The sequence below is a fragment of the Lagopus muta genome, chromosome 8, assembly GCF_023343835.1.
Source record: "Lagopus muta isolate bLagMut1 chromosome 8, bLagMut1 primary, whole genome shotgun sequence".
Lineage (NCBI taxonomy): Eukaryota > Metazoa > Chordata > Aves > Galliformes > Phasianidae > Lagopus > Lagopus muta.
The window spans coordinates 33,639,405-33,660,990 of NC_064440.1; the positions used below are offsets into that span (position 1 = coordinate 33,639,405).

The 21,586-nt window shown below is 46.5% G+C and overlaps 2 protein-coding genes across 4 annotated transcripts in view; one reads left to right on the top strand and one right to left on the bottom strand.

The window, feature by feature from the left end:
• The window catches only part of ABCA12 (ATP binding cassette subfamily A member 12), a 101,315-nt gene extending 100,359 nt beyond the window's left edge, over positions 1 to 956 (bottom strand). For all 3 annotated transcript variants that reach the window (XR_007378441.1, XM_048952429.1, XM_048952427.1), the window contains exon 1: positions 933 to 956. Coding sequence is in view for 2 of the 3 variants with exons in the window: in XM_048952429.1 (XP_048808386.1) it covers positions 933 to 935 (3 nt within the window). In the remaining variant the exon portion in view is untranslated. The remainder of the gene's footprint in view (positions 1 to 932) is intronic.
• A 2,777-nt stretch (positions 957 to 3,733) lies between these two features.
• Positions 3,734 to 20,824, top strand: ATIC (5-aminoimidazole-4-carboxamide ribonucleotide formyltransferase/IMP cyclohydrolase). The gene is made up of 16 exons (XM_048952433.1): positions 3,734 to 3,867; positions 3,998 to 4,124; positions 4,501 to 4,577; positions 5,447 to 5,513; positions 7,343 to 7,431; positions 9,355 to 9,506; positions 9,623 to 9,779; positions 11,019 to 11,144; positions 11,296 to 11,403; positions 11,979 to 12,064; positions 12,880 to 12,969; positions 13,993 to 14,121; positions 14,888 to 14,980; positions 19,037 to 19,219; positions 19,965 to 20,120; positions 20,459 to 20,824. The coding sequence occupies exons 1-16, from the start codon at positions 3,846 to 3,848 to the stop codon at positions 20,576 to 20,578; spliced, it is 1,782 nt and encodes a 593-aa protein (XP_048808390.1). The 5' UTR covers positions 3,734 to 3,845; the 3' UTR covers positions 20,579 to 20,824.
• Positions 20,825 to 21,586: the final 762 nt, after the last annotated feature.

The following is a 21,586-nucleotide window of genomic DNA, read 5'->3' on the forward strand; positions in this document are numbered from 1 at the left end:
GCCAGCCCCAGGGAGGTGATTTAAATGAGAGTACAGGGAAAGAAAAGGTGCTCAGGATTCACAGACTCACAGCACAGCTTGAAAGAGACCTTCAAACCCATTCAGTTCCAGCCCCTGCTGTGGGCTGGTTGCTACCCACCAGATTGGACTGCCCAGGGCCCCATCCAGCCTGGCCCTGCATACTGCCATGGATGGGGCAGCAACAGCTTCTGCAGGCAGCCTGTGCCAGTGCAAGGGTTGAAAAAGCAACACTAAATGAGAGCTCTCGAATCTCTCCAGTTACTCCCAGCTAGTCCATTCATCAGCTAAGCTGCCCAAGTCAGCTCACAGGTTTGGTAACTAGTGGCAAATGGCCTGGACAGCATGAGGCAGCTTTTGATCGGGATTAAAGAGTTTAGCAGCTCTTTTTCTCCTGGCATACCCCAAAAAGACTTCACCCTACAGTTCTTGCAAGCTCTTAAAGCAAAAAGGTAGATAAACAGCAGCACAAAAATACAGTGCTAACCACTGAAAAACAAGCTGTATTAAGCATTCCATCCCCATCCTTGTATTATATTTGAGACAAGGTATTCGAAGCCTGCTTGAGCAATCACTTTTATGAGTTCTCAATGCTGTGATGTGTAGTCTCATAACATTGAGTGTAGGGATATATACAAATACTTGCAAAACTCACACTCTTTGACTATAAGGCACCTAGAGAAACTGAGGTCCAGCATATGGCAAAAAGCATCCTGAAGGAAGATGCCAAGCACCAGAACAAGGCAGATGGTAGGAGAGCCGCTTTGGATGTAACACATTTCTGACTTACACTTCTGTAATGCAATAGAAAGTGGAGCAACCACAGCAGAGTAACAAGGTCTTAAGCTACTAAGTGAGGGTTTGCCCAAACACAACAACCCTGGACAAAGAAACAAAGGAAAGAAACTACTTACCATCAGAAGGCCTCAGACACACAGGGATCTCCAGCACAATTCCATTACTTCCATTGCCAGCCTTTAAATAAGGTCTGGGAAAGAGTGGATCCCGTCTCCATCCCTTCTCATCACTGAGATGCACTGCATGCACCTGAGCTCCCCTGGGCTGACCCTGTCTTCCCACCAGGTGCTCAATCACTGCTTCAGGCCATGACAGCATTTCCACAACAATTTCCCTATTTCCTATTTAAATAACTGCCAGTAAATAAAACTGTTTGGCTATAGATGCATGCATCTGCTTTCCACCTTCCTAAATATGACTGTGCTAAGACAGCATTTCTGCATGCAGGTAGTACAGAAAGTACATAAAAGAGGCAAGAGGTTGTTTGTACGTGAACAGAGCATGCAGAGGCATACAGATAAAAGCAGGGAAGCAAGCTTGTTTATGAAACCAGATATAGCATGATAAATAATTTCCAAGTTGAAGACTTTTTGTCTAGGTAGCAATGCACACAGTAACATGCTTTTATCAAAGTGACCTCATGGCCAAAGTGAGGCATGTTTGCTGAGGCCACTGCTGTAGCACTCATTGTGGATGACACCTTTCTTATTGAGGCAGGGCTGCAGAGACTTGTGCTTTGGTTCCTATATTCTGGATTGGGTCTTTCCTGGTTCACTGCTAGGTAAAGCCCACTCTTCTGCCAGCCCCCAGCAGCTGCAGTGATAGCTGGAGAAACCTAGGTTGGCCTCCTACCCTAACAAATTAACACACAGCCAAATTAACCTGTTTTCTCTACATTCCTCTTGGCCATGAAAAAAAGTAACAATAGAGAATAAGCTTAAACAGGGACTCACAGCCAAGCTGGAAAGCATTGCTATTACTCCCTGTGGTCTCAAAAGAAGGGAATCTAAGGTATTGCCCTGACAACAGCAAAACCAGGCACACCATCCCTTCTGTGTGTCTATTCAACTTCACTCTCCTTTTGCATCTCACACAGCACAGCACATTGCTAATTAAGTCTGAATTTCTTCTTCTGGATGTAGGCCTGGTACAATTTAGAAATAACCTTAATTTAGTATCTATAATTGTAGTATTTACCTCTTCCTGTGATTTCCAGTATGATGCTACTGTGGCCTTGGTTCAAGGTGAACTTCTCGCTTAGTTAGGTGAACTGCTTGCTTAGTTATCAGTGAAGCCTGAAGCAAAGGATGGTCGCTTTTCCCTGTCCACAGGAATGAGTATTACCAAGGGATGGCACTGCAGAAGATCACAACCTTCCACTCCCTGAATAAATCCCAGAGATACAGCTCTTCCTGCGACCTTTCTGCATCTGTCTGCAACACCAGAAAAACTCCAGTCAGACATCACTCCTATCGAATAAATAAAGGAACGTGAGCAGAGCACAAGGCATTTGAATATCCTGTAAACATCACCAAAGAAAAATCACCCCCAGTTAATTTGTTAAGCTGTATAAAGCAAAACTAAACATTTTGGGAGGCGGATGATTTATTTTCTTGGTGCTGCCACCCCAAAACCAGGATGCTTCCGTCACATCTATATCAATACACAACAGCACACAGCCAGGACAGCCATGGACACCATCTTGGACATCAGACCAAGGGGACACGGTGTAAACTCAAACCTCCCCCCTTCCACACAAGCTCCTGAGCAAACAGGAGCCTCACCTCAATCCACGGGATTGGATTGAGGGACAGCAAAGTCGCTGGACAAGCAAAAAATCCCGAATGCCACTATTTATGCTGATAATGCCTTTTTGTTTGTCTGAAAGCAGTATCAGCTCTGTCCTCTTGTGCATAGGCCAGCATGGCCATCTGCTTGCATCTGCAGCATCTCCAAACACCCTGCTTTGCAAGCAGCATGCACAGCGGTCCTTAGCATCTCCCAGAATATGCTGCCCCAGAATATGCAATTGCTCTCCAACCCCAGATAAATAAGCAGAGCCCCATCAAATCTTTCATTTTCACGTCCATTCATCATCCCCAAAGCCCACCTCGGCTGCACCGCTCTGCGCTCCGTGTACAACAGCAGTTCTCTCCAAGGTATGTATTTTCATAATGATGGTGCTCATGTACCACTTAGCAGTATATTTTCATTTGGCCCCAGCCGCGCTCCTGAGCAGTAATTTATTACTGCTTGTCACTAGCTGCTACTCAGAGTAATACATATACCAACTTTATTTAGTGTTCTGTATGTCTTGCTCGACTCTTTCTTACACAGACAATACTGCCCAAGCCTACGGACCCACAAATCACAACAGCCTGGTTTTCTGGGTGCGCTTCCCAGTTTGCTGTAGGATCTGCAAACTTGCATTTATTTCTTCTTTCCTAACACACATCCTGCCTGCTCCCAGCGTGCAGGGAGCGGCTCCTTGGGAGGTACAAGCCCAACAGATGCACGTGTGGAAGTCCCAAATCAAAACTTAGGATGAAAGGAGACGGCCTGAAGTCGCACCACGGGAGGTGCAGGTTGGATTGTAGGAATAATTTCGTAGAAGGAGCGGTGCAGTGCTGGCACAGGGAGCAGTGGGTCACCATCTCTGGAAGCACTCACGATGTGGCACTGGGGGGACGGGCTGGGGTCAGACTGCGCGATTCTAGTGGTCTGTTCAAGCCGAACAACTCCACGATTCCATAATAAACATGAAGCACGCCGCTGAGAACTGCTGCTAGAGGCCATCCTGCAGCTGCAGCGCGGGCACACTTCCCCACACAGCCGCACGGGCCCAAGCTGGCCCTGCAGCACACGCTTTAAGCGGCAACGTTTAACCCGAGCTCTGCCTCTTCCTCCCCGCCCTCTCGACCCGGGGTGGGGCGGAGGTCCCACGTGGTGCTGCTGCTGGAGCCCAAATCCCCTCGGGCCGCCCTCCATCGCTCCTTTCCTTCTTCCCTTTCTCGCCCGCAACGCGCGCCATGGCCGCCCGGCAGCAGCTCGGTAACGCGGGGCTGGGGGGGGGGCGCGCAACATGGCGGCCGCGCGGCAGTTATGCGCTGAGGGGTGGGTTTGAGAGTTGCGGAGCTTCTGAAGGCCTCATCTCCCACGTCGCGGCCTTTTCGCCTTTCAGCTTTGCTCAGCGTCTCGGAGAAGGCGGGCCTGGTGGAGTTCGCCAGGAGCCTGAACGCGTTGGGTCTGGGCCTCATCGCCTCGGGAGGAACGGCCGCAACGCTGAGGGATGCGGGGCTGCCCGTCAGGTACGCCTATGGTCCCGTGCCACGCTGCGCGACCGCTGCGCCTCACGTGGAGCCTCGTCCTCTGCCGTCCGACACTCAGACTTACTGCCCCCCCTCGCTTGGTTGTCAGCGAAGCCTGAAGCAAAGGATGGTCGCTTTTCCCTGTCCATGGGAACGAGTATTCCCAAGGGATGGCGTTGCAAAAGATGGCAACCTTCCACTCCTCGAATAAACCCAAGAGATCCAGCTCACCCTGCCACCTTTCTGCATCTGAATGATGCATCTTAACGTTGCCAGTAGATCAGAATGCCTCCTAAGGCGAATTAAACACTGAACCTGTAGGTGAAGTCATTGTGGTACTTCAGTTGATGATGCTGTGTGTTTTCTCATTGAGCAGAGACGTTTCGGACCTGACAGGGTTCCCTGAGATGTTAGGAGGACGTGTGAAAACCCTTCATCCTGCAGTCCATGCTGGTATGTTCCTCATGGTGTGTTTCCAGTCTGAGAGATCCGTGGGCAGGGAGGGTGGAAGGAAGAGATTGATGGATGTGGGTTTTTTTTAAAGATTGTGAGGAAGAACTGAGAAATAAATACAGATTTGCTCTAGCAGCAAAAGGAGAGGTATGATGCACGAGGTGGAGAAGAAGCGTGTGGTGGTTGAATTACTTCCTCTGCTCCTTTGCTGGCATCTCTGCAATTAGAGCTTTCCATCCCTGGAGCTAGAAGTAATGGGGCTCCTCTGCAGATGCATTTGTGACTTCTTTGTTTAGGCAATTTCAGGCCTGCTCAGGCAGAGAGCTCCACTGATTTTTAACCCGTAGGTGAATTTGGTGTGCAGCAGAAGGAACATGACAATATAGTCTTTAGGGGGTGATTTCTGCGTGCTGTGATCTTTCCTGGCTCTAAGACCTCAGCCAGCTGCCTGTGCTGCTCTACTAGAGGCACAGCCTCTTGCTTCAGTTGTTTCATAGCTTTGCTTATTGCTGGCTGATGAGTGACAGGTGTCTCTTTCCTCTCCATGATCTCCTTGTCAGCTTTAGCATTTCCAGGTTACCAAGGGAATGTTTATGAAGGATGGCTTTGAGGTTGCTGTTCAGCACTTGGAATCCTCCAGAATTTTGTATTGGGGGGAAAAAAAAAAAAACAAAAAAACAATGGTTAATATGGAGTTTGAACAACCACAGAGCCAGGAAAATGGAAGAGAGGCTGAGAACCTCTGAACTGGAGTGAAAAAGCTTATGGATCTGAAAAGCACAGTCTGAAGAGAAGTGCTGAATTCAAAAAAGTGTTTGTTGCAGCATCAGTTCTGTATTTTAATGAGGATGTGCTATTTTTGTAACTAGGCATCTTGGCTCGCAACATTCCAGAAGATAACGCTGATATGAACAAACAAGATTTCAGCCTTGTAAGGTAAATTCTGGGGAAGGTGAGATGCAATGTGTCAGTAATCAGAAATGAACGTTGGAAATCAGTGGATGCTGGTGGATGGGAGCAGTAGGGGACCTGCACACCAGAAAAACTGCGGTCTTCTTCCTCTTGGGAGATGTTATGTTTTTAAAAGCATGATTTTCTGCACTGAACAAACAATTTAAACAAAGTTACAAAGTGTTGTCCGTGGAATTTTTATCTGTGAATTTTGAGACTTGTTGTTGGGCCCTTATTACTGTTACTGCAAAATTGAATTCAGTGCTTTTGGAGCTGGTGCAGCTCCTCTCAGCTCGGCTCTGGGTGTTTGATCAGATGGCAGTACTTGCTTAGTAAACATACCCTTTGAGATTTACATAATGTTTACTGAGTTTCAACATGAGTAAAGACTAGATGTGCAAAGCAGGTCAAGAACACGCATCGTTTGTGAGACAGAAAACAGATGAAAACCAGAAAACTTACTTGGCCACCCTGAGAAAGAGTTGGAGCCAGAAAATGAAGTCACACAGTTCATGCACTAACACATGCACAAGATTTATTCCTCCTCTTTTTGTTAGAATGCATTTACTTGCTGTTCTTATGCAGGGCAGCTTGCGACTGTTTTAACTACTTGATTTTAGCAACATAGTGATTGTGAGCAGCCACTTCTGTCACTACTTAGGTTTAGAAATAAGTGGTTGAATCATACATAGTAAATTGTAGATGTAGCCAAGACAGAGGGGAATAGATTGCCTATGGTGAGTAGGCCAGAGTCCATCTCTGTGGTTTTTGTTTGAATGATTTCAAAGGACCTGTGCCTAGGATGAATGGGTTTCCAGGCTGAATTTGAAAACCTGGAATTTAAAACCACAGGAGTCCTCATAGATGACTCTGCAGTGGGAGCTGTTCAGAATACACTGCATTTTAATGGCAGGCTCTGCTGAGTTACAGGGGAGTCATGTTTTTACATGAGTGACATCAAGTCATGCGTTTGCATCCAAAGTAATAATTTAGATCATCTTATGTAAAGCAGAAGGAGCTGATCCTCAGCAGGGGGGGTCTTTGTATGGTTGCATTAAGTTTTCCGACATGATGTGGGTAGGTAACCTTGATATTATGTTGATTTCCACAGATAAAAGCATTAGCAAAAGTCTACAGATTGCTGATGGTTTGCAACGGGTCAGGGGCACAAATGGATGGGAAGAAGAGAGCAGTGGAAACAGAACAGGCAAAAAAAGTTATAGTAGGAATTCAGAGACATAGGATTGTGTTGTGGGACGCAGGCTGTGCACTAAATACCTCTCAGGTTTCACATGTTGTTGGTTTTCTTAATTATAATGTCCATGCCTGAAAGTGGCATGTAGGGTGTCTTCTGCTCTTGGAAAAGTTGAGGAAAATCAGATGGTTTGGTTGTGCTTTGTTTGCAGTGCTTGCTATTACATGAAAGTTGGTTGGTGCTTATTTTCAGTAGTGCTGAGAGCCCACTCTGAAGTTCTTTGAAATGGCACCAAAATGACAAAACGTTTGAACACAGGACCACACATTGAAAGGAATTCTTCCTTAGCTAGCTGTAAACTGTGGCACTAACCACTGTAACACTGTATAATGCATAGAGATAACCTGGATGTGCCTGTGATACCACCCCCCATGGTGTTTCACCATTGTAACGCCTCTTGCTTCATGGCTGTACACCACCATTCTTCTGGAGAAAGCCTTGCCTGTAGGATCTTACATTGATCACACCACAAAAACACTGATAATACCTTGTGCATATCAAGTCAAGCCTGACCATGCAACTTCTTGCTGAGTAACCCTGATTTCTCCTTAATTCTCAGAGTTGTGGTGTGTAACCTCTACCCCTTTGTGAAGACCGTGTCTTCTCCGGGTGTAACTGTACCAGAAGCAGTGGAAAAGATTGACATTGGTAAGTTAAAGGAAGAATAAACTTATTCTCCAGGCAGACTTAATGGTTCTTGAAGTGATCTCAGTCCTTTTTGTTTGGAGGCCTTGCGCGCTTGTAAGGAATCATCAGACATCTGTTTGATTTTTGTGGGAGTACAGGGAGTGAGTTTGTTACTCTTTAGGATGCTTTCTTGCAGGAACAAAATGCTTTTGCTGTACCCCTTTTGTAAGTCATGGTCACAGGAACAATTTCTGTGCTGTGACTAAAGGAAGGAGATAAAGGATCCTGTACCCTAAGAGGTTTCTGTCTGTGGCCTCCAGGTGAGCTGGCCACTTAAGCTCATATGGATTACTTGCTGCTAGCAATAGTTACCAGGTCATCTATGAACATATTGACAGCAACAGGATTATTCTCATCACACGCTCAAAACATCACATCCATGGTTGTTGGCATAGGGAAATAAATTAAGGACAACCAAGCCAGGCTGCTGGTGTGTTGTGAGAATATTCAAGAAGGAAGCGTGTTACTGAGAACTTCTCTGTGTCAGGCAGAAGTTGTGTGCAGAAACTACCTGCTGATAACTTGCAAACTAGTTCTTTTGACAGCCAATCTCACCTTGACATGATGTAGTTTGTAGTGAGCATCTAATACTGTAGTAAATCTGCAACTCTTATTGCAACTGCCTCCTTCTGGGAAAGAATGAAGATGGGCCACAAATTCTGTCTTCTGCATCACTTCCTAGGAACATGCAGGAAATTAGTTTTCCTGGTGGCTTTTTCTCCTCCACTGAAGTCAGCTGAGGAGCTCGAGGGCTACAAGGAGGAGACTGAGAGGCATAGCTGGGTAAACCTCATTGCTTTTAAGCCATAGCAAGTGGCTGTTTAAACAGGCTGGCAGGCCATGCTGTGCAAATGGGGGAGGTGTGCACTGCTCAACATAAGGGACTACAAGGAAGGAGAATGTAGAGCATGCTTCCTACTGTGAGCCAATTAAATCTCTTCTAGAACCTCTTGGAGCTTAATAAAAATAAAAACCAGTTTTGGAGAGAAGAGGCTGAACTGGGAAGACATTACAGGGAAAGAAGTGGGTCTGCATGTGCAGGAGGGTAGTTAGGGATCTGAGTTTAGAAGCACGGATGCCTGTATTATCAGCAGTTCTGCTCTTCGTGCTGGTTATTAACCCCCAAAGACTTGCCTTTGCTTCGCTGCAGCATCTCTGCACGACAGCTTGTGCACAGTGCAGGCACAGTTTTGTGCCATGAGATTGGATTGGGATTGAATTTTCTTGCAGTAGTTTAGCCCAAACGATGCCCAGCAGAGCTCTTTATTAAATGTTTTATGAAGTAGTACTTGCTCTGTATGTAGCAATGCCAGCCTCTGCTTTTCTGTTGCTACAGCCTAGTATCCTATATGATTTAAAGTGTTATAATCGCTGTGCAGAGTCAGATTTAAGGGGGAGGCATGGCCTTTTATCTCACACAGAGGACCTGCACAGTATTCATTAATATTTGCAGAGGGATTTGAGAACCTCAGTTGCTTGGTAGAAGAGAAATAAATCTTCCTGTAGACTCCTCCCCAGCCCCGCGTTGCAGAGGATGGTGTTTAAGCAATATGTGCAGATAGCTGTCCTCTTCAGGATGTGGCTGTGCTGCTGGAAGGTGTTCTTTCCCCAGGTGCCCTGCACAGCATGAGACTCAATTACTTTCTCATCCCTGCAGCTGTGCTGTTTTTTGCACCTTCAGCACTGGTTTGAATCATACTAGCTGACTGCCTCGTGCATTTTCAAGATGCTGTTATGGCCCCTTTTCTCAACAGAGCCCGGGGAGGTGGGCACATCCACCTGGCACAAGTGACTGCTTGGTGCATGTCCCTTCTTGGCCTCGTATGCTGAGGTTGTGCTGAGTCCAGATGAGAAGTGCCTTGTTCCTCCATGCTTCTTTTGCAGGAGGAGTTGCCTTGCTCCGGGCAGCTGCTAAGAACCACGCTCGTGTGACAGTTGTGTGTGATCCTGCAGACTACTCTTCTGTAGCTAAAGAGATGGCAGCATCAAAGGACAAAGACACTTCAGTAGAAACCAGACGTCACCTTGCACTGAAGGTGAGACATGCTTGCTCACAGCAGAGGCCAAGGCTACTTTGTCTTTCATTTGAAACACCGAATCGTTTGGAAGTTGATGTTTATAAGCTGACAAGCATCCCCTGTTCTGCCCCCAGGCTTTCACCCACACTGCTCAGTACGATGCAGCCATCTCTGACTACTTTAGGAAGGAGTACAGCAAGGGGGTGTCCCAGCTGCCCCTGAGGTACGGCATGAATCCTCACCAGAGTCCTGCACAGCTCTACACCACCAGGCCTAAGCTTCCCCTGACAGGTGAGGCCCTGGCAAGGGGGAGCAATAAAAGAGGGTGGGTGGGCGAGCAGGCATGTCTGCCAGTGCCTTTAGAAATGAGATACCATCTTGTACCTAACGCAAGGGATGCCCAGCAGTATCTGATTTAAACCACTTTATGCTGAGGGGCACTGTGTTTGTGATGGGAAGGTTGAGCCATGTGAGACTGAAAAGCTTGTCTCCTTATCCCCATGAGACTTAATGGGAGCTCCGTGTTCTCTCTGAGTGTAAGTTGGTGTGTCCACACTGAAGACCTTCAGGCAGTTCCACGTAATGGGCTTCTTGTTTGACATCAGCTTGAGGTTTTGCAGAGGACAAGTCATCATCGTTTCAAGATGCTTTTCTGCTCCTGTTCTTCATTTAGTACATGCCCAGTCTTTTCATGTCCCCAGTTGCTGTCCAGGAATCAAGCTGTTCTTCTCCGGGTTTGAATGATTTCTGTTACTTTTCCTTCTGTGACAGTTTTGAGCAGGGGTTTATTGCCTCAATTTTCCAGAGTACTGTTGCTGCTAATGGTGACAGTGTCAGGGAATACCAGTCTCACTTGCAAGGGTTGAGACACGCCTGGTGTCTGTCTTCTCCTTTTTACCAGGTGCACACCCACCACAGCCTTATGCCATGGGGGAATCTCTAGTTTGGAGAGAACAAAAGTTGCCAGACTTTCTTAAGATCATTTTTAGTGCTGGTGAAAAGAAGCTCTGCCTTGTATCTTCTAGGAGGCTTTTCTACTCCTGTACTGGAAACTGATTCGCTTTCAAGTCTGCCTCCTGGGTTTGGCAGCAGAATAATATTGCATTCACCTATCTGGCTACGTATTGTTACATTTCAAGAGACAAGAGTTGTTTAAGCTTCTGAAATGATCCCAGTCCTGCTTTGTCAGTGCTGATCTTGCAGTTTTATGTGTGCTGGGGTAAAAGGTTTTGGGAGCAGACTTCCAAAGGACTTTTACTCTTGGTCCTTTCGTCAGAAATCTGTGCCAGATCAAGCACTTTGCTCTAAGCTTTGTGGCTCTGAATGGTTAATTTGACAATAACTGGAGATGCCATGCATTTAGTTTAGCCACTGAAGCTTTCCAGGATGGTTAGCCTATTGCTGAGGAGCCTGGGTCATTTTTAAAGAGCAGTGTTGTACCAATTCCCATTCCTGGTGGGGAAACAATCTCTGCAGACTCTAGGGAGAGGGCCTTGCCTGCTTTAATCTGTTTGTACTCTACACTTGCAGTGGTGAATGGCTCTCCAGGGTTTATCAACCTGTGTGATGCTCTCAACGCCTGGCAGCTGGTGAAGGAACTCAAGCAGGCATTAGGGATCCCTGCTGCAGCCTCCTTCAAACACGTCAGTCCTGCAGGTAGAGTGGCTCCTTGCTGCCATACTTTTCTCTTTGAACAGACTGACTTTTGGCAGGCCCTGCCAGTGGTACCTGTGTCTTAACAGGGCCCCAGGGGCAGGGCTCGAGGGAAGGGTTCTGGTTTGAGTGCCCTGCTTGTGTTTCCCACTAGGTGCTGCTGTTGGAATACCTCTCAGCGAGGAGGAGGCACAAGTCTGCATGGTGCATGATTTACACAAGACCTTGACACCCTTGGCATCTGCCTACGCTCGAAGCAGAGGTGAGAGGCCCGGGAATAAACTAACCTGTCCCAAGAGTTCTGCTTAAGGCTCTACTCTCAACAGCCTGTTTTGCTTTTTGCTGGCTCTCCCCTTTGTAGTCTACTCCTCCTCTTTAGGTTTTTCTCCATAAGCAACTGACTGCCCACATATCAGAATCTGCTGTCCAAGTGAGCTAAGGCTGGAAGCACACTCAGCCTTCTGCAGATGAGATTCCTGTTAGGGAATACTTACTTGAACAGGAATGTTTCTACCCAATATTTTTTTTTCTATATACTTTTGCAGTTCAGAGCTTACAAAAAAAACCCAAACACTTAGAAATCAAAATTTCCTCCTCAGCTTAGCTGAGGTACTTTGCTGATTATCTCATTGTCTGTGGCAAAAAAAATAAACCTGACAGATTATGGAAGACAAAGTGAACATAGGTACAGTCAAGTTAAAGGATACATTGGCACGTGTGCTTCATTTTTCACTACTTTAGGGACCACTTTTGGTCATTGCCCACAGAAAGCCAGTGTATGATTGTGGAAATGTTCTGCCACAGTTGGATGAATGACTAGAAAATGTCATTTTGCAGGTGCTGATCGGATGTCTTCTTTCGGTGACTTCATTGCCTTGTCTGATATCTGTGATGTGCCTACTGCTAAGATTATTTCCAGAGAGGTTCGTTAAGCAGCAGTAAATCATTTGAGGGAAAAGGGAGCATCACAGTTGATGGAGTCGTTGGTTTGTGGCAGCCATTCGTGTTTGGATTTGACCTGTTTAACTTAAAGCCATTTATTGGCTGTTCAGATGATTCAGTGCCTGGGGTGCTGGGAGCTGATGCTTTACAGGACACTCATCCTGCTATGTGTTGCTTCTGATTTTCTTGAGAGGAGAAAGCACGGTGCAAGAGGCTGTGTTGTGCATTGGAGATGTCTTTGCAAATAAATGAAAGGTGGTGTTTGTGAGGACAACATTTGGTACTCGATTAAAACAACAGAGCAAAAAACCCATCGTTGTTATGTGATGAGGATAGGAACGAAATACGTTTAATCTTCATGCTTCATGGCACTGATTAATGTAAACTCATCTTCAGCACTGTTAAGGCAGTGTTTGGTTGACTTTCTGTGTCATCAAGAGGATCACTGTTGAAATAACTATAATATATATAATTATGTTTTAGGCATGTTGGAGCTGAGAAGCGAGGATGTCACACGTAGGTAGTTTTACCCCTAGAAGAGTACATTAGTTATCAATTCTGTTGTGTATAAAGAGAGGTTTGGGGTTTTTTTTCTCCTAACTCCTGCTATGGGCTGAACATCACTGCTGTTTCCTGTTTCAAGGAGTGAAACAGATGCTGTAGTAATGCCTTCAGTACTATATAGTACTTAGAGACCTCTGAGAGGCAAACCTTTGCCTTTCTGGATATGGCAGGGAGAGTTTGCAGTGTTAGCCCCTCTCTTTTTGACATAGGTGCTGAGATCTCTGTGTTGCAGGTATCTGATGGTGTGGTAGCTCCTGGCTATGAGGAAGAAGCTCTCAAAATCCTTTCCAAAAAGAAGAATGGTGCTTACTGTGTCCTCCAGGTTTGTAGTCCTGCTGCCCTCCAGCCCTGCAGTGCTCTCCCTGTACCAGATGTTAGTGTCTGCATAGCACCCACAGCTATCTGGACCAGGGAGTCCAGACTTCCCTGCAGTGTAAGCCAAACACATCCTACTTCTGCCTGAATCTGAGTGCAGAACATTAACATTACAGGAAGAAAATCCAAGGCTTAGCTGAAATTGCAATTGTAGCCTTGCTACCAAGGGAACTGTAGAAGATGGCTCCGGAGCTTCAGGCAAGGAAGGAATGAAATTGCAGACAATCTTGGCAGCTGATTACCTCCTGAATTCAATTAGCTTGGCAAGGATGAGGTTGTATTGGTTAAGTCTGTAGCTTTAGGGCCTGTCTGAACAGGGGTACTAAGGAGAGTTGATCTGAAGTAACTTCAAGGGATTAGCAAAACCATACCAAGTGTGTACATGGTTGTATTTGGAGCTAGTAGCCTTAACCTGGTTTACTTCATGTCTCAGTTAGCTGAACAGGGGCTGTCAGAACTCTAAATGACCTGTGCTTGGGTAGACCTTAATGCAGTTTAAGAGTTCCATTTAACTTGGCCCCGTACTCTTGTGTGGCTTAACTGTGCTGCAAGCTTCTATGGGTGTTCCCCAAGGAAGTGCATCTCTGGAAATAATCGTGTGCACTGGTTTGATGTTGAAGGCTTTGGGAGTCGTGCATTCAGGTGTATAGGAACTCTCCTCAAAATATTTCTGACTTTGCTGTGTGTGTGGATGCTTTGTGAAAGATGGGAAGGCTTTGTAGATCTGTTGGCTTTCGACACGGATGGTTGTATATCAGCATGTAAACTGCTCCACCCCTCTTCACCCTTTCATTGTCACCTCCTGCTGTTGAGACCTTAGTGCTCCAATTAATTCTAACTCCTCCTGATGTTCTAACACTGCTTTCTCTGAACAGTTCACTTCTGGATTCTTTTGAGAATGTTCCAACCTAAGCTGTTACTGGAGCTTTGAAGAGCTCAGTGTTTTATTGCCCTGTCTGTTGGCTTTTAGATGGACCCTAATTATGAGCCAGATGACAATGAGATTCGAACCCTCTATGGATTGCAGCTCATGCAGAAGAGGAACAGTGCAGTCATTGACCAGTCCTTGTTCAAGAACGTTGTCACAAAGAATAAAACTGTAAGTCTTAGAAGATAAAGGAGCTAAAAAACTGGTAGAGCTACATGATGTGCTTTCATCAAGGAAGTCAGCCCTGTTGTATTTTAAGACCTCTTGCATTTTAACGGCATGAAGCTTTCTACAAAACAGTGCAGCAAGCTTTTTGGCCAAAAATGCTTGGGCAAACCAGGGTAGTTTGCTTTTGTTTCGATTCCTGTGTAAATAAGAGAAGCTGGGCCCTGTCCTTTATTTCAGACTACCAAAATATTTATATTTCTTATTTCTGAGAAGTCACCTTGTTTCATTTCTTAGGGTGAGACGGTGTGTTCTAGGCATCCACTGTGATGCCACTCTGACTCACTGTGTTGTTCCCCCTCTTATATACAGTGCATAAACTCAGGCCTTCCTGATGTTGCTCATCACTTAGGGTCCACATCATCAGATAGCTGTTAGTTATTCCAGTGTCTCACTGTTCTCATTAGAAAAACAGATGTTAATGAGTACGTTATTAGTCACAGGATCAGAAGCAAGCTCAGACCTTGAGGTAATAAAAATCATATTAATAAATCAGCAATGGAGTGTACTTGAATCATCATTTGATGCAGATTTCATGAGCTGCTATTATGGTGCTGTGCACAGGTGAGTATATGCTCAGCTTTTGGCCTGTGAGCACTTCTGAGGGCAGGAAGCAAATCCAGAAGGCTTTGCAGGATGAGGGCCGCCAATAGAACGATCTGGACCTGGTAAGATTGAGTCAGTGAGATTGACAGTGGCATTTTTGTTTCAGCTGCCTGAGTCTGCTGTCCGAGACCTGATTGTTGCCAGCATTGCTGTCAAATACACCCAGTCCAACTCAGTGTGCTACGCCAAGGATGGGCAGGTAACCAAACCAGAACTGCTCTGGGGACGGTGCTTCCAAGCCAAGCTGATCAGAGTGCTTTGGTCAGGCACAGGGTTTAAAATCATTTAGCACAGAGGAAGCTATGAAACAAATATCCCAGGCTGGATGTGGCTCTGGGCAGCCTGGTCTGGTGGTTGGTGACCCTGCACATAGCAGGGGGTTGAAACCTGACAATCATCATTGTGGTCCTTTCCAACCCTGGCCCTTCTATGGTTCTATGAAATACAGATGAACTGCCCTAGAACAGAACAGTAGCTAAGCGTGTTTCTCTTAAAGTAGCTTCAAAACCTAAACCTAATATATTTTTTTCATGATAATGACAAGGCTGGCTCTTTCAATGATAGGGTTGGAAAAGCTCTTACGTGCTTCTGCTAGTTAGGCCTTGAGTCATTTCTTTGTAACTGTTCTGCCTTTAGTCGTTTTGTGAGGGCATGTGCATATGCTGTGGTCTGTTTAAAGCCTTAGGAAGTGACAGTAGCTTTCACAGCTGGATTCTGACTGTCCCAATGGGTCAGAGCTTTATTTTATTTTCATTCTAACACCCTGCGGGCATCAGGAATCTTCTGTGCTTCTTGGTTTTTAAGAGCTTACAATGGATGTTGGAATTCAGGGGGGTGTTATCACATGTGGGATACTGATCTTGAATTCTGAAGTCCTAAGTCATCACTAGGTGTTCAGTTCAAGTCAGTAATCCCAAAGTTGTTGTAAACGTGTTGAAAATTATTACTATTTTATTTTGGCCCAGAGGCTCATGCTTGTAATGCTGTTGTTCAGCTGGCTCTGTGCTCTCCACAACCTTTCCTTAACTCAGGTTGTTTAAAAATCGTAATGATTCAGAAATAGAAGCCAAAGAATGCTGGTGGTCTCATAAGTTACCAAGATGCATCAAGCAAATGATCGATGTGTTTCAGGTACAGCCTGTGAATGAACTGCAGTGCTGTTCTTACATCTGCATGTGTCAGATTGTTTTTACAGCCTGGAAACACTGCAGCACTGCCTCACAGTATTTTTTAGGCTCACGTGCTGCATGGCTCTTGAAAACACCTCTCTGGAGACCTGGCATTTTTCTTTCCTTTTCCTTACTGTTTTTTTCTTGCTCTTGAATGGATCTCTGTCCTCAAGAGCATTAATTCTCATGGCCCCAGAACAAAGGTGACACTATCTTTGCTCCTTTTCCCTTAATACAGCAGCAGTTTCCTTAGTGCTTTGTTAAATCTAGACTTACCATGTTGCTGCAGCTGCTTCTGCGCTGTGTGTGTGGTAATGTGTGTGCCATATGGAAGGAAGAAGGCATGAGGGAGGCGTGGAAGGCAGTGTGGGCAGGCAGGGGTGTAAGCAGCCTTGCTTCATTGATGCTTTGTGTATTTGCAGGGATGTATTTCAGTCAAGTATTAATGTACATTGTCTTGGTTTGCTGTATATGTGACAGGAAAGGCAAAGAGGAGAGGTTTGTATGCTGCAGTCTGTCTTGTAAAGGTCAGCAGCCATTCCAGTCGCTTACTCAACAAGAGTGGCAGATCTGTGTTCAAATCAAAGCTTAATGTCTTCCTAATGAGACTTCTAAGAGTCCAAATGCAGAAATAGCAGTGTAGCATGCTGCAGGTGATGATGGAAGAGCTCAGATTGCAGCTGCCTCCCAGGTTTGAAATGTCAAAAAAGCCTCTTGAGGCTGTTCAGCGGTGAGACCGTTGTTCCCAAGATGGGCAGGAAATGATGTCCACAGAAAAAGAGTCTTAAGATGCTGCTAAGTTCAGGTTTGTTGTGGTGATGCTGTGCAGAATTAACTGCTGATGATATCTCCTACTGTGATGTGACACCAGCTGTGCTCAGGAATATTTGGGTGCAAAAGAAAATAGCAGGAATCGAGAGTGGGGAACAAGAAGTAATTTCCAGTTCAAATCCATTTCCAGGATGTGACTTATTGAGGTTATGTGAGCCACGCTGGGGGAATCCAGTGTTCTTTCAGTTCCATTGCTTTTGTTTTTCCAGGGGTTGTTTCAGCTTTGCACTGTTTCTGTTCTGTTCCAACACTCCCTTGCATCAGATAACCAGAGCCTTTTTGACAGCCTGGCTTCACTACTGCTCCAGCTGGGGCTTGGTGTTAATGAGTCCTAGGGAAGGCTGGAGTGGGAGGAAGCATTAATGGGCCTGAGTGTCACTTAATTTGCAGGAAGTCAACTGCCACTAATTGCAATAAACACTTCCACTCCTTTTGTCTGACTTTCAGTGCAGCTGAGCCCAAGTCTGCAACGTGCTGGCTTGCACTTTCTCCAGTCATACTGTTTGACTTTGGCAACTCAAAATTATTCTTTCTTTGTTCTCTGCACAGTAGGATAAACCAAACCTGTTAGTTTAGTGTACTGTTCTCCACCAGTGCCACACTGCCCTCTCAATTGTGAAGCCCTTTATTTGATTTTATAATTCCAGGTACGTTCAGGACTTCTGTTTTCACTCATTCATCACAGTAAATCTGACCAAATTCAGGCTAACCTGCATCATTTTGCAGAGTTTCTTTGGGCATTACCCATCTCATCCACTCCATGCTTTCCCACATATTCCACTTATGGGACATGTTTGGCTTTGCTTTGAGCCAAAGTGTGTAACTTACAGGATGCATCCTTTAGCCAGAACACTGTCTGGGACTCTCTTTGGTCTGCAACTCCAGCTATGAACTTTTGTGCTGGCCTGACCTGCCTTGCTAAGCCCACACTTAAAGGCTATGTGAGTGAAGGTGTGTGCTGTGTGATGATTGTAATCCCTCTTGGATGTGTAGGGAAGAAGAACCTCCACTGATGCGACCATGCAGCTGTGTGCAGCTGGCACTGAGCTCCCTTGAGATGCAAAATCCCATGCAAGTTAGAAGGTCAAACAGATGGAGTGTGAGAAATTCAGGTTAGACATCAAGGAGTGTTTGCTGGGGGGGACGTGTCCCTAAGCCATGAGGAGCACAGAATCTATTTAATATCCTTATGAGTTTACTAAGTGCTGGTGATTGTTTAGTTACAGCTGAGCAGATGATATTAGATAGCAGCCCAACTCTTTCATTTGTTCCTTGAGGGAACAGCATCCAGCAGCATGTTTTTATGGTTCTGGTAAGAGGTGAAGTCACTGTGCCTTGATTAATTAAAGACAAATGATTCATTCCTTTGAGGGCAGTGCTTGACTTATAGCTTTACCATCTGCTGCAGCCTGAGCTGGAAACTCTGAGGCGGTGGCCAGAAGTGCTGGCTTCAACACAGCATCCCTGGAGTGATACCCCATGCGAGCAGTCTGGTGAACAGTTCAGCTCTGGCCTCGTAGGGGCAGGAAATTATGGAAGAGAGTCTTGCTTTCTGACAGATCTCTGGTACGAAATGGCAGGAGCTCTTTTTTTGGGAAGCAGAACCTCTGAAATCTGTGGAAGGAAAACTATCAGCCTGAGGTTTGACAGCCACGGTGTGACTAGATGGTGTATTTGTGTGCCTGGCATGCTCTTGTGGCAGAGGGCTGAGGAGCAGCAGGCAGACCCCCAGCTCAGTAGCTGTGTTTATGCACTGATCGTTTCATCTTGGCTGAAGGGGAGTGTGAGAGCTTGCCACAGACGCACAGCATTGCCTGGTCCGGCTCCAGACTTGAATGTAATGAGGTATGAAAGCATAATATGCTGACCCTGACAGTACTGAGTTTCCCTGATTCCTGAGGAGAGTGAAGCTGGTGTTGTACTGCCAGTGTCCAGTAACCAAGGCTCCCCAGCAACATTTAATTTTCAGTAGTGTCAGCGCTCTAAGAGTTGGCTTTCTCTCCAGTGCAAGCTTGCACTTGCCTAGATAAGATGCCAGGGCTTGTTTGCATTGTGCTTTGGGCTGTGGCACATGGCTTCAAGGTTGTCTGTCCCTATATCCAGGGGATGGGACTGGGGATGCAGTTGTTTTCCTTGTCTTCCTTGCTGATCACCTATGCTTTCTCTCGGATCCAGTAAGGAGCAACTAATTTATGGGAGGTCCTTGCTAATTGCTCTGAAGTGGGGTGTGATGGTGCTTTGTGTGCACTCTTCAGGTCATTGGCATCGGGGCAGGCCAGCAGTCCCGCATCCACTGCACGCGCCTGGCTGGTGACAAGGCCAACAACTGGTGGCTGCGGCACCACCCACGTGTGCTCTCCATGAAGTTCAGAGCAGGAGTGAAGAGAGCAGAGATCTCCAACGCCATCGATCAGTACGTCACTGGCACCATTGGAGAGGTAAGAGGGTTCCCCGATGGTCCTGAGGTCTCCTGAGGTCCTGGAGCCTGCTCTGCACGTTGGTGTGCAGCTTGGTGTCCTTGGATGTTTGTCCCTGGTGTTGAGGCAGAGTTAAAGCCTCAGTTTTTAAGCTCTCCCTGCCCCATCGTGCCTGCTGGCTGTTCCTCTGGCGCTTTGCTGTTTGCTTCTGTGGCATTTTGGATTCCCGGAATCGCTTTGACCTCCTCAGTGCAAGTGAGACAAGAAAATAGCATGCCCTTTTTAAGTATTGAAAGCCAAGAGCTGGACTGGGGACTGAATGAATCATCTCGGAGTGGCTGCTGGTTTAAGGGGATAAGAACGCCAGTGCTGTTCAGAAGGTGAATCACAAACCAAGCTGCTCTGCTGTTTGCCGTTCATGAAGTCATCCTCTGCACCCAGGTGGTGTGTGCTGGCATTGACACAGAGCAGCACTCTGCAGGCAGGCTGAACAGAGCATCTTGGAGGAGATCCTTGAATTTTGGGGTGCAGAGGGGAGGAGGAGGTGTTCAAAGGATGCAGGAAGGGCTGACATTGGCAGCGCCTTCCCACCATCACTTGGGATTGTCAGATTTCTGGTGTGAGGTTGTCAGCAGCAGAGCTGTGGGAGCAGAAAGCGCAGCTGCACTGGGTCAGAGGGACACCATCGCTCATCCTGACGTGCCCCTGCTGGGTGCTGCCAGCAGCTGGTGCCTTGGGGCTGAGCTGGCATTTCTCATTCCTCCAGGATGAGGACCTGGTGAAGTGGCAGGCCATGTTTGAAGAGGTGCCTGCACAGCTGACAGAAGCTGAGAAGAAGCAGTGGATTGCCAAGCTGACTGCTGTCTCCCTCAGCTCCGATGCGTTCTTCCCTTTTAGGGATAATGTTGACAGAGCCAAACGGGTAAGGTCTCATCCTGGCTGGGCTTCCTGCTTGAGCACAGTGCACAGCTCTGGGGAATGCCTCTGTTCTGTGCTGAGGGTGCTGTGTCCTGGGCAGGGTGGTGGTGTGGTTACTGGCCTCATGTGGATGGTGATTATCTTGCCATTGCTGGGGTTGTTGGTTTAGGATGAAAAGAGCTGAGCGCTCACGTGAGGAACTCCTCTTTGAATTGCTTTGGGCAGTGGAGGCTGTGCTTTTTTTCAGTGCTTGGAGTGAGATGTTAATGAAGAACTGAGGCTGCCAGTTCCTTTTCAGGGCAGTTTCAGTCCTCTAATCCCTCTGCTTATCTCTTTGTTCAGAGTGGAGTTCAGTTCATCGCTGCCCCATCTGGCTCTGCTGCTGACGAGGTTGTGATTGAAGCTTGCAATGAGCTGGGAATAACTCTTATCCACACCAACCTTCGGCTGTTCCATCACTGAGCTCACTGTGGGCTGCTGTGGCGCCTGTTTGGTCACAGTCTCACCAGCAGTGACTGAAGCATCACCAGCTCGAGGAGGCAACTGCAATCTGTATTTTATTTAGCATGTATTTGTAAGATCTGCAAACAAGACCTTTCCCTGCACTAACAGAGGATAATAGTGCAGGTAGTTGACCTCTAATGTAGAAAAGTTCTTCCCTATGTTTCTGCATATCTCTTACAAATAAACACATGGTTCTTAGCTATATGAAGAGTGTCTTGTGTCGTGCAAATACCGTGTCCTGAGGTTTATTTTTGAAGTAAATCTTAGGGCATACATTGTGCGCTGACTTCACCAGTTCATTAGAAGGCCATTGGAATGGTGTCAGTTTGGCTTGTGGCCAGCATATTAAATAAATGCATAAAAGTCTGGGTTGTCAACTGGACTGAGCCACTGCTTTGGAATTAGCACGTACTTTTTTTTTCCAGGTGCATCTGATCCGTTGTGGGGTGAGGAAAGTGGATCGTTTATGCAAGTGCAGTGCTCAGCCCTGCCCTAGATGAGCTTTTGGCTGGAGGCAGCATCAGGTGGGTGTCTTAAAGGTGGCGGAGCTCATTCCTGCAAGTTTGTCATGCTGGTTCCCAGGCACAGAGCTCAGTTCAGAGTTCAGACACGGGCATGCAGGAAGCAACTTGCCCGGAGCTGCTTCCATTCTCCACTCTGCACAGTTTGTATTAAACGGATTTGAACTCTGATTAGAAAACCAGTGAAACTCTGGAGCAGAGTTGAGATGAGTGAAGTAACAGTTCAGGCACGTTTTTGCTGGCAGTCAGTGACCATTTCAAAGGGATCTTTTGGTTCCATTTTATAAAATCTGTTCGGTTTTGGCAAGGAACAACCCACAGCATTGCAATAAACCAATCTGTCACGGCTTTGATCTCCAGTGGTACGGGGAGGGACGTCCACATGTGTTCCTTTTGCTAAAGCTAATGTAGGGGCACACAGGTAAGAAGGACCTGGGAGAGGGGA

Excerpts from the sequence above, each read along its gene's own strand:
- ATIC (XM_048952433.1), top strand. The coding sequence starts at position 3,846 with ATGGCCGCCCGGCAGCAGCTCG. Across the intron at positions 3,868-3,997 it reads GGCCGCCCGGCAGCAGCTCG|CTTTGCTCAGCGTCTCGGAG; the intron begins GTAACGCGGGGC and ends TTCGCCTTTCAG. Across the intron at positions 7,432-9,354 it reads AGTGGAAAAGATTGACATTG|GAGGAGTTGCCTTGCTCCGG; the intron begins GTAAGTTAAAGG and ends CTTCTTTTGCAG.